At 22.6% G+C, this 13,942-nt stretch overlaps 1 protein-coding gene across 1 annotated transcript in view; it reads left to right on the top strand.

Moving 5' to 3' along the window:
- Positions 1–13,942, top strand: part of LOC117171359 — a 47,352-nt gene that overhangs the window by 23,884 nt on the left and 9,526 nt on the right. The window contains exons 2-3 of the mRNA XM_033358607.1: positions 528–962; positions 10,462–11,451. Of these exons, the coding sequence (XP_033214498.1) occupies positions 541–962; positions 10,462–11,451 (1,412 nt within the window). The 5' untranslated portion in view covers positions 528–540. The remainder of the gene's footprint in view (positions 1–527; positions 963–10,461; positions 11,452–13,942) is intronic.

The raw sequence follows: 13,942 nt of genomic DNA, 5'->3' as shown, positions 1-13,942 counted from the left end.
AGTAAAAAATTATTAAATGCTTTAATTTGTTGTTTATTACTTTATATGGAAAAATGTTTAGAATATAGTTTGATTTTTTAGAATATAGTTTTTCCTTTTAAGCGATCTATCATTTGTACAAGATGCGAAAAAGTTTTATTTTTGCTCATCCAAGTGAAAAATTATTGAATGCTTTAATTTGTTGTTTATTGTTTATTACTTTATATGGAAAAATGATTAGAATATAATTTTTCCTTTTAAGAGATCTATCATTTGTACAAGATTCAAAAAAGTTTTATTTTTGCTCATCAAGGTTAAGAATGAATTTTATAAATTTTTTTCGTCCATAAATAATAAAATTGTTTTAAAAAAATAGTTTAATCAACAATTGCTTCATATTTCGAAAACCCATCCAAGATATTCGTAATGAGGTGCCTTTTTTTGACTCATTTAAAAAAGAGTAATCTCGGAGACCTATATTAGTGCATACAGATGTGTTAGTGGCGACTGGATAGGTTCTAAATTCAATTTGTTATGTAATCTTTAAGGTTGAAAAACGGTATGGACGTGAAAGAAATTGTGCCAAAAACAAAAAAAATGGAAGATTACGTGGCGGGGACAAGACCCGCGAAGAAGAAACGGAACAGAAGGTCGAAGTCGAAGACAGCATCAAGCGCAGATATGGGCAAGGATGCTGTCTCGCGAAATTCAGACACTGACCCAGAATATTCACGAAATCCAAAATTCCTGCCCGTATCGGCCAGCATAACAGTGACAAGTTCGACCACTGTATGGAACGCGAACACGAATGCAGCAACTGCCTTGTTTCCAGAGGCACAGGCTCAGGCTATTCAAATTATTGATGAGGATGTCCTGTTGAGTGCTGCTCTCGAGGAGAGCATTTTGACAGCGCGACTGGAAACGTTCAGAACGAGTGAGGCGACGAGGGTCAATTGGGCTGACGATTCAGAGGATCCAGAATGGTAAGAATTAGGGATTTTTTAATTTTTTTTTTTTTCGTTTTTCGAGAGGGGTAGTGGGATTTTAAGTATGGGGAATTTTGGATGATAGGTCTCCTTTTTTTAATGGTTAATTTTCTAATAGAAAAAAAGGTGTTCCACGAAAATAGTTCTATTTTCGAGTAAAGACATGGAGCTTCAATTATTTGTACAAGATGCCAAAAAGTTTTATTTTTGCTCATCGAAGATAAAAATTATTAAATGCTTTAATTTGTTGTTTATTACTTTATATGGAAAAATGTTTAGAATATAGTTTGATTTTTTAGAATATTTTTTTTTAGATTTTGTAGAATATAGTTTTTCCTTTTAAGAGATCTATCATTTGTACAAGATGCAAAAAAGTTTTATTTTTGCTCATCCAAGTGAAAAATTATTGAATGCTTTAATTTGTTGTTTGTTGTTTATTGTTTATTACTTTATATGGAAAAATGATTCGAATATAGTTTTTACTTTTAAGAGATCTATCATTTGTACAAGATGCAAAAAAGTTTTATTTTTGTTCATCGAAGTTAAAAATTATTGAATGCTTTAATTTGTTGTTTATTACTTTATATGGAAAAATGTTTAGAATATAGTTTGATTTTTTAGAATATTTTTTTTTAGATTTTTTAGAATATAGTTTTTCCTTTTAAGCGATCTATCATTTGTACAAGATGCGAAAAAGTTTTATTTTTGCTCATCGAAGTGAAAAATTATTGAATGCTTTAATTTGTTGTTTATTACTTTATATGGAAAAATGTTTAGAATATAGTTTTTACTTTTAAGAGATCTATCATTTGTACAAGATGTAAAAAAGTTTTATTTTTGCTCATCCAAGTTAAAAATTATTGAATGCTTTAATTTATTGCTTATTGTTTATTACTTTATATGGATGGTAGGTCTCCTTTTTTTAATGGTTAATTTTCTAATAGAAAAAAAGGTGTTCCACGAAAATAGTTCTATTTTCGAGTAAAGACATGGAGCTTGAATTATTTAATAATTACTTAATAATACGAGTTTTTAAGAAAGTATTTCAAGTTTTCAGCAAGTAGTTGATTTTTTAAGCTAGAAAGATGAATTTTCGACTAAAAATGTTTAATTTTCAACATGAAAATATGATTTTTATAGTGAAAAATTCATTTTCGGTCAAATAGTTCAATTTACTACCAAATTTTTTAGTTCGCAAGCTAGAAAAACGAATTTTCATCAAAAACTGTTAATTTTCCGCCATGAAAATATGATTTTTAAAGGAAAAAGTTCATTTTTGGACAAAATGTTCAATTTAATAACAAATTTTTTAGTGTTCAAGCTATAAAGGCGATTTTTCTACAAAAAATTCAATTTTTCACCATAAAAATATGATTTTTAAAGGAAAAAGTTTATTTTTTGGCAACATAGTTGAATTTTGTACAAAATTTTTTGATTATTAAGCTAGAAAGGCGAATTTTCTACAAAAAATTCAAATTTTCACCATAAAAATATGATTTTTAAAGGAAAAAGTTTATTTTTTGGGAAAATAGTTGAATTTTTTTACCAAATCTTTTATTTTTCAAGCTAGAAAGACGAATTTTCGATAAAAACTTAAATTTTCACCATAAAATTATGATTGTTAAAGGAAAAAGTTTATTTTTTGGCAAAATGGTTGAACTTTCTAACAAATTTTTTAGTGTTCAAGCTAGAAAGACGAATTTTCGACAAAATAGTTAAAATTTCTACATAAAAATATGATTTTTCCATAAAACAATTTATTTTTTGGAAAAATAATTGAATTCTCTACCAAGTTTTTTAGTGTTCAAGTTAAATTGAAAAAAAAAAATTTTTGCCCCGAAAACATGATTTAATATAAAAAAGTTAATTTTTTGGGAAAATATTTGAATTTTTTAGCAAATTTTTTTATTATTAAGCTAGAAAGGCGAATTTCCTACAAAAAATTCAAATTTTCACCATAAAAATATGATTTTTAAAGTAAAAAGTTTATTTTTTGGGAAAATAGTTGAATTTTCTAGCAAATTTTTTATTTTTCAAGCTAGAAAGACGAATTTTTGACGAAAAACTTGAATTTTCGCCATAAAAATATGATTTTTAAAGGAAAAAGTTCATTGTTTGGAAAAATAGTTGAATTTTCTAGCAAATTTTTTGATTTTCAAGCTAGAAAGGCCAATTTTCTACAAAAAATTCAATTTTTCACCATAAAAATATTATTTTTAAAGGAAAACGTTCATTTTTTGGGAAAATGGTTGAATTTTCAACCAAATTTTTTATTTTTCAAGCTAGAAAGACGAATTTTCGACAAACGCTGTTAATTTTTGACTAGAAAAATATAAATTTTCAATAAAAAAAGTTCATTTTTGGAAAAAAACAATTGAATGATTTACCAAATTGTGGAATTTTCAAGCTGAGAATACGAATTTTCTAGAAAACAGTTTAATTTTTACACCGATAATATGATTTTTCAACAAAACAGATAATTTTCTACGAAATAGATCAATTTTTCAGTAAATTGTTGAATTTTTAAACCAAAAAGACGAATTTTCTACAAAACCTTTTGATTTTCAACCTAAAAATATGATTTTTCAATACAAATTTTTTAAATTTTCACCTAAAAAATAAAAAAATTTACCACCAAAAATTAAATACCTACATCTTTAGTTAGGAATTTTATTTCTAACAAAAATAAAACGAATTTTCAACAAAATAGTTAAATTTTCAACCAAAAATTTAAATATTTAACAAAGTAGTTCAATTTTTAACTAAACAGATACATTTTTTACTAAGATGATTATAGTTCTGCCAGAAAAGACGAATTTTTAAGTAAATTGTTGAATTTTCAAACCAAAAAGACGAATTTTCTAGTAAGCAGTTCATTTTTCAACGAAAAAATTTTAATTTTCATCAAAGAAATAAAAATTTAACATCAAAAATGGAATGTCTACATTTTCAGTTAAAAAATTGATTTCCGAAAAAAAAACAATTTTCTATAAATTATTTTTTTTTATAAAAAAAAAATTTTAACCAAAAATAAAAGAATTAATTTTACAGTTAAAAAAAATCAATTTTAAACCAAACAAAAAAATGAATTCTCAATAAAGTAATTTAATTTGTAACTAAAATTATGAATTTTCTACAAAACCGTTAAATTTTCAAACCAAAATTATGATTTTTTTTAGAAAAAAGTTATTTTTCTGGAAAATAGTTGAATGTTTTACAAATTGTTGAATTTTCAAGCCAGAAAGACGAATTTTATACAAAGAAGTTCAATTTTCCAACCAAAATATGATTTTTCACAAACAGTTTAATTTTTAAAAATTGTTGTAAAACGAATTTACAACAATATATTTCAATTTTCGAACCATAAATGCAACTTTTCTACTAAACAGTTCAATTTTTAAATCAAAATATGAGTTTTCAACAAAAAAAGTAATTTTCTACCGAAAAGTTCAATTTCGTACCAAATTGTTGAATTTTCAAACCAACAAGAGGCATTTTTCACAAAACGGTTAAATTTAAATCCCGAAAATATGATTTTTTTTAAAAAAGTTCATTTTCGGAGAAATAGATCAATTTTTTATTAATTTGTTGAATTTTCAAACAAAAAATACAAGTTTTTTTACAAAAAATTTCAATTTTCAAATCAAAAATATTATTTTCCAATGAAAGAGGTAATTTTCTAACATATAGATCAATTTTTTACTAAACTTTTAAAACAAAAAGACGAATTTTCCACTAAAAAGTTCTTTTTTCAAACCAAAATATTACTTTTCAACAAAAAAATTTCAATTTTCAAATAAAAAATAAAAATTTACCGCCAAAAATGAAATACCTATATTTTCAGTTAAGAAATTGATTTAAAAAAAAAAACGTTTTTCAACAAAGTTTTTTTTTCATCAAAAAATGATTTTTTAAACCGAAAGTAGAAGAATTAATTTTTCAGTTAAAAAAATCAATTTTAAATAAATCAAAAAAATGAATTCTCAACAAAGTAATTTAAATTGTAACTAAAATGATGAATTTTCTAAAAAAAAACGTTAAATTTTCAACCCAAAAATATGATTTTTCAACAAGAAAGTTCTTTTTCGGGAAAATAGTTTAATGTTTTAACAAATAGTTAAATTTTCAAGCCTGAAAGACGAATTTTATACAATGAATTTTCAACAAATTAGTTAAATTTTTAACCAAAAAATTAATTTTCAACAAGGTAGTTCAATTTTTAACCGAACAGATACATTTTTTACCAAGAAGATTAAAGTTCAGCCAAAACGACGAATTTTGAAGTAAATTATTGAATTTTCAAAGCAAAAAGACGAATTTTCTACTAAACAGTTCAATTTTTAAACCAAAATACGATTTTTCAACAAAATTGGTAATTTTCTATCCAAAAGATCAATTTTTGACTAAATTGTTGTTTTTTTTCAAACGAAAAAGACGAATTTTTCTACGAATTGGTTCAATTTTTAAATTAAAATATAATATTTAAAAAAAATTTAATTTTCAACTAAAAAAATTAAAATTTACAACCAAAGATTAAATAATTAAATTTTTAGTTTTGAAATTGATTCCCAACAAAAATAAATAGAATTTTCAACAAAATAATTAAATTTTCAACCAAAAAAATTAATGTTTAACACAGTAGTTTAATTTTTAACCAAACAGTTAAATTTTTCATAAAGAAGATTAAGTCAAAATGGAAGGTATTTTTTTAAAGTTGTTTAACTTTAACACATTTACTGGATTTTTCATTCAAAAAAAGACAATATTTCAAAAAAGTCATGAATTTTCAGCCCAAAAGTTAAATTTTCAAATGGAAAAATTTAATTTTTAACGAAAACATAAAAATTTACAACAAAAATTGAATAATTACATTTTTAGTTTTGACATTGATTCCCAGTAAAAATAAAACGAATTTTAAACATATTGTTTAATTTTCATGTCAAAAGAAAAATTTTTCTGAAAAGCAAAATATTATTTTTCAACAAAACAGCTAATTTTTTACGAAATAGATCAATTTTTAACTAAATTTTGTATACAAAAAGATAAATTTTCTAATAAACAGTTAAATTTTCAAACCAAAATATGATTTGTTAACTAAAAATTTCTATTTTCAACTAAAAAATAAAAATTTACCAACAAAAATAAAACGAATTTTCAACAAAATAGTGAAATTTTCAACAAATTGTTGAATTTTCATTTAAGAAGAAAGAATTTTCTACAAAACAATTAAATTTTTGACCCAAGAATATGAGTTTTGCACAAAAAATCTATTTTTCTCCTACATAGTTCAATTTTTAAAACTTCCACAATTGAGTAAAACATTGAACTATTTAGGAGAAAAATAGATTTTTTGTGCAAAAATCATATTTTAGGGTCAAAAATTTAACTCTTTTGTAGAAAATTCTTTCTTCTGAAATGAAAATTCAACAATTTTTTGAAAATCTTTACATTTTAATTACTTTTTAGTGGAATTTTCAAATCAAAAAGATTAATTTTGAACTAAAATGATTAATTTTTAAGTCAAAATGTGATTTTTTTAGCCAATTAGTTAAATTTTCAACCCAAAAGATTAATTACCTACGAAAAGCACTCAGTTTCAACAAAGTATATGAATTTTCATCTATTTTTTCTTTTTAAAAAAAAATTGTTTTTCAACCAAAAATAGAAGAATTAATTTTACAGTTAAAAAAATTAATTTCAAACTAGAAAAATAATTTCTCAATAAAGTAATTCAATTTGTAACTCAAAAATATGATTTTTCAACCAAAAAATTTCAATTTTTAACTAAAAAATAAAAATTGATTTTTAACAAATTTAAGGAATCTTCTAAAAAATAATTCAATTTTGAACAAAAAAATTTTTTTTATTAAATACGATTTTCAACCAAAAATATGATTTTTCAAACAAAAAATTTCAATTTTCAACAAAATAGTTAAAATTTTTTTAAGAAAGTAGTTCAATTTTCAACCCAGAAATATGATTTAAAAAAGGCAATTTTTTACCAAACAGTTCAATTTTGTAACAAATAGTTGAATTTTAAAACCAAAAATCGAATTTTTAACAAAGAAGATTAATTTTATATTTGAAAGAATAATTTTTGAGCCCAAAAAATAATGTATTTTTTAAAATTTTATTTAACTTTAAAACTTGTAGTTGATTTTCCAACTAAAAAAGACAAATTATTTTTACTAAATTTTTGAATTTTCAATAAAAAAAAATACGAATTTTCTACAAAACAATTGAATTTTCGAACCAAAAATATTATTTTTCAACGAAACAGGTAATTTTCTAACAAATAGATCAATTTTTTACTAAAATTTTAAACCAAAAAAATGAATTTTCTAATAAACATTGAAAAAAAAGGATTTAAATAAAAAACAAAAAACAATTGGATTCAACAAAGACGATTTTTTAACAAAATACAGTATTTTCAACCTGGAAAATTAATTGTTTATCAAAAAAGACGAATTGTCTACAAAAAATATAAATTTTCAACCAAATAGTTAAGATTTTTTACCAAGTTGTAAAATTTTCGAAAGAAAACTATGAATTTTCTACAAAGTAGTCGAATTTCAACTAAAAAAAAAACTAATTTTCTACCAAATAGTTGGATTTTGTTACCAAATTGTTGAATTTTTCAGCCAAAACAAAGAATTTTCTACAAACCAATCAAATTTTAATCAAAAAAGAATAATTTCCTACCAGAAAAAGACGAATTTTTAATTATTTCGGTTGATGATTCAGAATTTTATTTAAAAATAAATTAGTTTAATTAAGATTTTTTTAAAATTAAAAATGTAACTATTCCATTTTTCGGTGAAAATTGATATTTTTAATTCAAAATTCCACTATTTGGGTGAAAATTTATATTTTTTAGTTCAAAATTCAACTATTTTGTTGAAAATACATCTATTCAGTTAAAAATTAATCATTTTGTAGTTGAAAATAATGAAAATTCATCACTTTAATTGAAAAAATGAACTATTTTGTTGAAATTCGTCTTTTTTTTAAATAGAAAATTATTATTATTTTTTCAAATCCTTTTTTTTCTTTAAAAATATAACTACTTGGCTGGAAGTTAATCTATTTATTAAAATATAATCTTTGTGGTTTAAAATTTATCTATCACAGTTGAAAATTTATAATTTCAATTGAAAATTCATCAATTTGGTTGAAAATTTGCTTTTTTTTCTGCTGTAAAATTAATTATTTTAATTGAAAATATCACTATTCCATTTTTGGTTGAAAACTGATCATTTTTGGTTCAAAATTTCACTATTTCGTTGAAAATTTGTATTTTTTAGTTCAAAATTCAACTATTTTCTGGAAAATTCATGAATTCTGTGCAAAAGTCGTTTTTTTTTTTTTATAGAAAATATAATATTCTTTAATTTTAGTTGAATATTATAATTAATAATTCTTTAATAATAATTGAATCCTCAAAAACGAAAAAAAAACATTAAATTATACTTGGAAAAAAAACTGGAATTGTCAGGGAATTTTCTTCCAGAATTTGAGTAATTTTTTTTTTTTTTTTTAGTTAAAAATTCAACTATTTGGTTACAGATTTATCTTTTTGTCGCTGTAGGAAATTAATTTTTTTGTTTAAAATGAAACTTTTTGGTTGAAACTTTATCTTTTTTTTTAGTTGAAAATTGAACTTTTTTGTTCAAATTTATATTTTTTGTTTGAAAAATCGTCTAATAAACTATATCTAATTAAAATTTTTTTTTTTAAATTAGTCATTTAAATTTTCAGAAAAACATAAAGCAATAATTATTCCTGAACTTTTTTTTATATTTGCAAAAAGATAAGTAAAATCAAATTATGGGAAAAACTAATTTTGAAGAATTCGAACAAAAATTCAGAAGGTTTTTAATAATTTTGAAAGATTTTGAGATTCAATTTTTTTAAAGATTTGTGGGAAAATTTTAAGTAGTTAATATTTAATTTTGAAAGAAGAATATCATGTTTTAAAGACTTGAAAATTTTTTTTAATATGGAAGACTTTAAGACAATTATTTTTAATTTTTTTAGAATTTAATCAAAATTTAGGTAAATTCAATTTTGACAAGAGAATGAAAAATATATGCTGAAGATTAATTGGAAAATTTCAAACAATTTTTTCAAAAATATGTTTTAAGAGCACATTGAAAAAAATTACAATAAATTTCAAATTATTTCCTCAAATTAAAAAAGACTTTTCTAAAAATTCAGTATAATGAACAAAATTGTTTAGGTTCCTAAAAGAATTTCTTTCGACTTTTGAATTTGAAAAATGAACTTTGGGCGAAAATTGAAGAAAATTTTAAAACATGTCCAAATATTTCCTTAAATTTCGAAATTTTTTGTTTGAAATTTGCAAAAATCTAAATTTTATTTTAAATTCGGCTCTTAATATTCCCCTAATTTTTTTACAATTAATAAATCTTCTATTGTTATTTATAAATTCAAATTTAATTTTTGGTTAATTTGCAAGATTTTCTAAAAGTTATAGACAAAATTCATTTCAATTTGCAATTTAAAAGTTCTGACAAAAAATTCAAAAATTATTTTGAATTTGGAAAAATTTAAAAACTTTCCTAGATTTTTAAAGATTTTGAAATAAAATTTTTAAGTTTTTGTGGATGCCTAGAGTATTTAAAATAAAAATAATTTAACTTCTAATTTAAGAACTGTTAATTAAAAAAAATTATTTTTCAATTTTTAAAGTTCCTTAATTGATTTTTTTTATTTAGAGCATTGGAAATGTTAATGTGGATTTATATTTTTAAAACTTAATCTGAATCTTTGATCTCTATAATTGATAAAAATTCTAAATTTTCATTTTATTTGCATTTAATTTAAAATTAATTTGCTTATTGTCTATTACTTTATAGGGAAAAATGTTTAGAATATAGGTGGATTTTTTAAATTTCAATGACCGTGAAAAATGGAAGTTATAAATATATTTTAAAAGGGCTCGAATTTTTCCGATTATTTTGTAAAATTCCGTAAAATAATTTTTTCTTAATCTAGATTTTTTATTGACACATTTAAAATATTCAAAAATCTATTCTAATTTTCTTCAAATTTCTAGGAAATTTTGGTATATTTTCAGGTATTTTTTGATTTTTCACAATTTCAGGAAAAATTCGGTTAATTTAAAAATCTATTTTTCGGAATTTAAGAGGCTTTGCAAAGATTTAAAATATTTTAAACCTTGGAAGCATTTACGAAAATTGATCGAATATTTATTATTTCTTCCAAGCTTCTAAAAGTCCTAAATGTCTTTTGAAAAGACTCGAATTTCCCTAATAATTGGTCAAACCCTCTAAAATAAAAAAATAAAATGAAATTAACTGATTCAAAAAAAAGTAATAAAACTTATGTTATTTTATTCTTTCAGAATTTAATTTCAGCAAGAATATAAGTGCCCAGAAAATAAAAAAATAGTTATTAGAAAATTGGGTAGTAAAAAAAAAAAAATTATTTGTCTTTTTTTCTTATTCGTCAGGGTTTCAGCTTATAATCATCAGTTCGAAATTTCGGATGACAAGGACAAGGACACCGAGAAAATCGAAAAGAAATCTCAGGATGATAATAATAACCGCGATGATAAATTTGGCAATTCTCGGGATGAAAATTTGTATTCAAAAGAGATTGATGAGCAGGGAAGAGTTGGGAATTTCGCAGATCGAAATTCTGGATTGGGAAGTGGAGCACGTATCAAGGAGCAGGAAATTTTTGGTCATGAGAGTAATCGAGGTTCTTTCAATCGAAGACCACCGAATTATGTGCCCGATAGAAATGAGCCTGATCACTTTGTGAAATTTGATTCGTATGATAATAGAAGCCGAGGTCAGAGGGATCGAAATTATCAAACATTCAATCAGCGGCCCAGATTTGAGAATCAAAGTTACTCTCAGAGATATGATAATCAATCCCAGAGACACGATCAATCACACAAACACGATCAATCATACAGGTACGATCAGTCACGGAGATATGATCAATCACACAGGTACGATCAATCCCACAGGTACGATCAATCCCAAATGTATGATCAATCACAAAAACATGATCAATCCCGAAAATACGATCAGTCCCAAAAATACGATCAATCACAGAGGTACTATCAATCACGCAGGTACGATCAATCCCAAAAGTATGATCAATCACAAAATCATGATCAATCCCAAAAATATGATCAATCCCAAAAATATGATCAGTCCCAAAAACACGATCAATCCCAAAAATACGATCAATCCCAAAATCACGATCAATCGCAGAGATACGATCAATCACACAGGTACTATCAATCCCAAAAGTATGATCAATCGCAAAAACATGATCAATCACAAAAACCCGATCAATCCCAGATACACGATCAATCCCAGAGAGATGATTATCAATCGCAGAGACCTGATAATCAACATCAAAGATATGATAACCATCATGAGAGGAGCGAAAACAAACACCAAACATACAACAACCACCATTATAGGTAAGTAAAAATTAATTTTATCTTATTATTTTTATTATTTATTTACTTTATCTACTGACATTTTTTTAAGAAAAAAATTTAAAAAAAAAATTTTTTTTGGAAGAGGGAATAAATAAATTCCGAGCTGGAAGAGGCAATTTTTTAAAATAATGAATTCTAATTTCAAGTTGAAAAGGGATATTTTTGAGAAAAATTAAAATTATGAATTGGAACAGGAAATTTGGCAAAAATTAATTAATAATTTATTATTTGTTGATGGTAATTTTAAATTTCAGTAATAGAAATATTTATAAGAATTTAACAATTGATTTATTTCATAATTCGGTCTATTTATAATTAGTTAATTTATATTTTTGGCATTTTTTTTTATAAGATTCTTGAGAAACTTGAAAAAAAAAGATTTTTTAATATTTCAGACGTGTCAGAGAAGCATTTTAAAATTTTAAATATTGTTCAAAATTTTTTTAAAATACCTTAAAATCTTCTGAATTTCCCCAGAAATTCTCTTCAATTCTATTAAATATTTCTGGAATTTACTCGATTTTTTATCTGTTTTTATTTTATAATCTCTGTCGAAATTGAAACATTTTGCTTTAAAATCTTTTAAACTTTTTTTAAAAATTGAAATAATTTCCTTAAAAATAATTTTTCGAAATAAAATCAAATTCTTAACTAAAAATTTAGATATTTTAGTTGAAAATATAACTATTTCAGGAGTAAAATTGACCTTTTATAGTTCAAATTTCAACAATTTGCATGTAAATTTCTCTTTTCAAATTAAAAATTCATTTAATTCGTTATTTAAAAATTTTTTGTTTTGGTTAAAAATTAATTTCTTTTGTTGAAAAATGAGATATTTTCTGTAATAGTCTTATTTTATAGTATTTTATAGGACAGTTTATATTTGAGTAAAAAACAATTTAATTTATACAATAGAAAAGAATGTTAAAAAGACGCATTTCCAGCAAATAAAGATTTTTCACTTAAAAAATAAATAAAAGTTTATCTCGATTATTGAACCCTTCAAGCCAGAAGACAAATTTTCTTTACAAACATTGAATTTCCAAACAAAAAATATGAATTTTCAGCAAAAACTTAATTTTGCCACGAATTTGATGCATTGTTACCCCAAAAAAATGAAATTTCAAACATATTTTTCTTCTCCTAAAAAGGCGAATTTTAAAACAACATTTTTCGCAAAAAAGGATGATTTTTTAACGAAATTGTTGAATTCTCTACCAAACAGATTTCTTTTTGGTTTAAAATTGATCTTTTTTGTAGAAAATTAAACAATTTAGTAACAAATCAACTTTTTGTAAAAAATTTACTATTTTTTGGTAAAAAATTTTAATCTTCTTTGTTGGATATACAAATATTTGGTTAAAAACTTAAGTAATTGGTTGAATTTTCATCTATTTCGTTAAAAATACTTTATTTATAATACCTAGAACAATTTATTTTCATAAATTCGTGAAAAAGATATTTATTTCCTAAACTTCTTATTTGAAAAATAATTCGTTCTGGTTACTTTATTATTTTTTTTTTTTTTAGTAGAAAATTCAACTTTTGGGTATTAAAATAAATTTTTTGTATTTAATTATAAATTTTTGGTAAAAAATTAAAATCTTCTTTGTTGAAAATTCATCGTTTTGGTTGGAAATTCCAATATTTGATTAAAACTTTATATTTAGGTTAATAATTTAACTATTTGGTAAAATGCTCATCCATTTTTTATTTTGCTAATCTCGTGAAAAATCTTATTTCCTAACTTTCTTATTTAAAAAATAATCATTTTGTGTTAAAAATTCAATTATTTGCTTTTAAATTTATGTTAATGCCACATTTATATTTATTTAAATTAAAAGAATTTATTCTCCTATTTTTGTTAAAAATCTCATTTTGTAACCTTCTTATTTAAAAAGTAATATTTTTGGTTCAAAACTTTTTTTTTGTTAAAAATTAGTATTTTTTGATAGAAAATTAAAATCTTCTTAGTTAGAAATTCATCCTTTTGATTCGAAATTTAAATATATATTTTTTTAATTCAAATTTTGGTCAACATATCAACTATTTAGTTAAATGTTTACCTGTTTTATAATTTTGTCTACAAGAATTTATGTTTCTAATTTGTTGAAAAATCGATATAATTTCTAATCATTTTATTCGAAAAGTCGCCCTTTTTTTATTTAAAAATTAATCTTTTTGATAGAAAACTCAAATGTTTGGTCGCAAATTAATTTTTCTTTATACGAAGTTAGTATTTTTTGGTAGAAAATAAAAATGTCCTTTTTTCTAATCTTTTTATTCACAAATTGATCCTTTTTTATTAATAATTCATCTTTTTCATTCTAAATTAATCTTTTTTGTAGAAAATCCAATTAATTGGTTCCAAATTGATTTTCTTTTTACAAAATTTCTATTTTTCTTGAAAATTAAATAGTTTTACTTAAAATTTTAGGAATTTAAAGAGTTTTAAATTGAATCCAATACA

This window comes from Belonocnema kinseyi, chromosome 4 (genome assembly GCF_010883055.1).
Source record: "Belonocnema kinseyi isolate 2016_QV_RU_SX_M_011 chromosome 4, B_treatae_v1, whole genome shotgun sequence".
In the NCBI taxonomy this organism is placed as follows: Eukaryota; Metazoa; Arthropoda; class Insecta; order Hymenoptera; family Cynipidae; genus Belonocnema; species Belonocnema kinseyi.
Note: the sequence above shows the minus strand (reverse complement) of the source record. Positions and strands in the feature narration are given on the sequence as shown.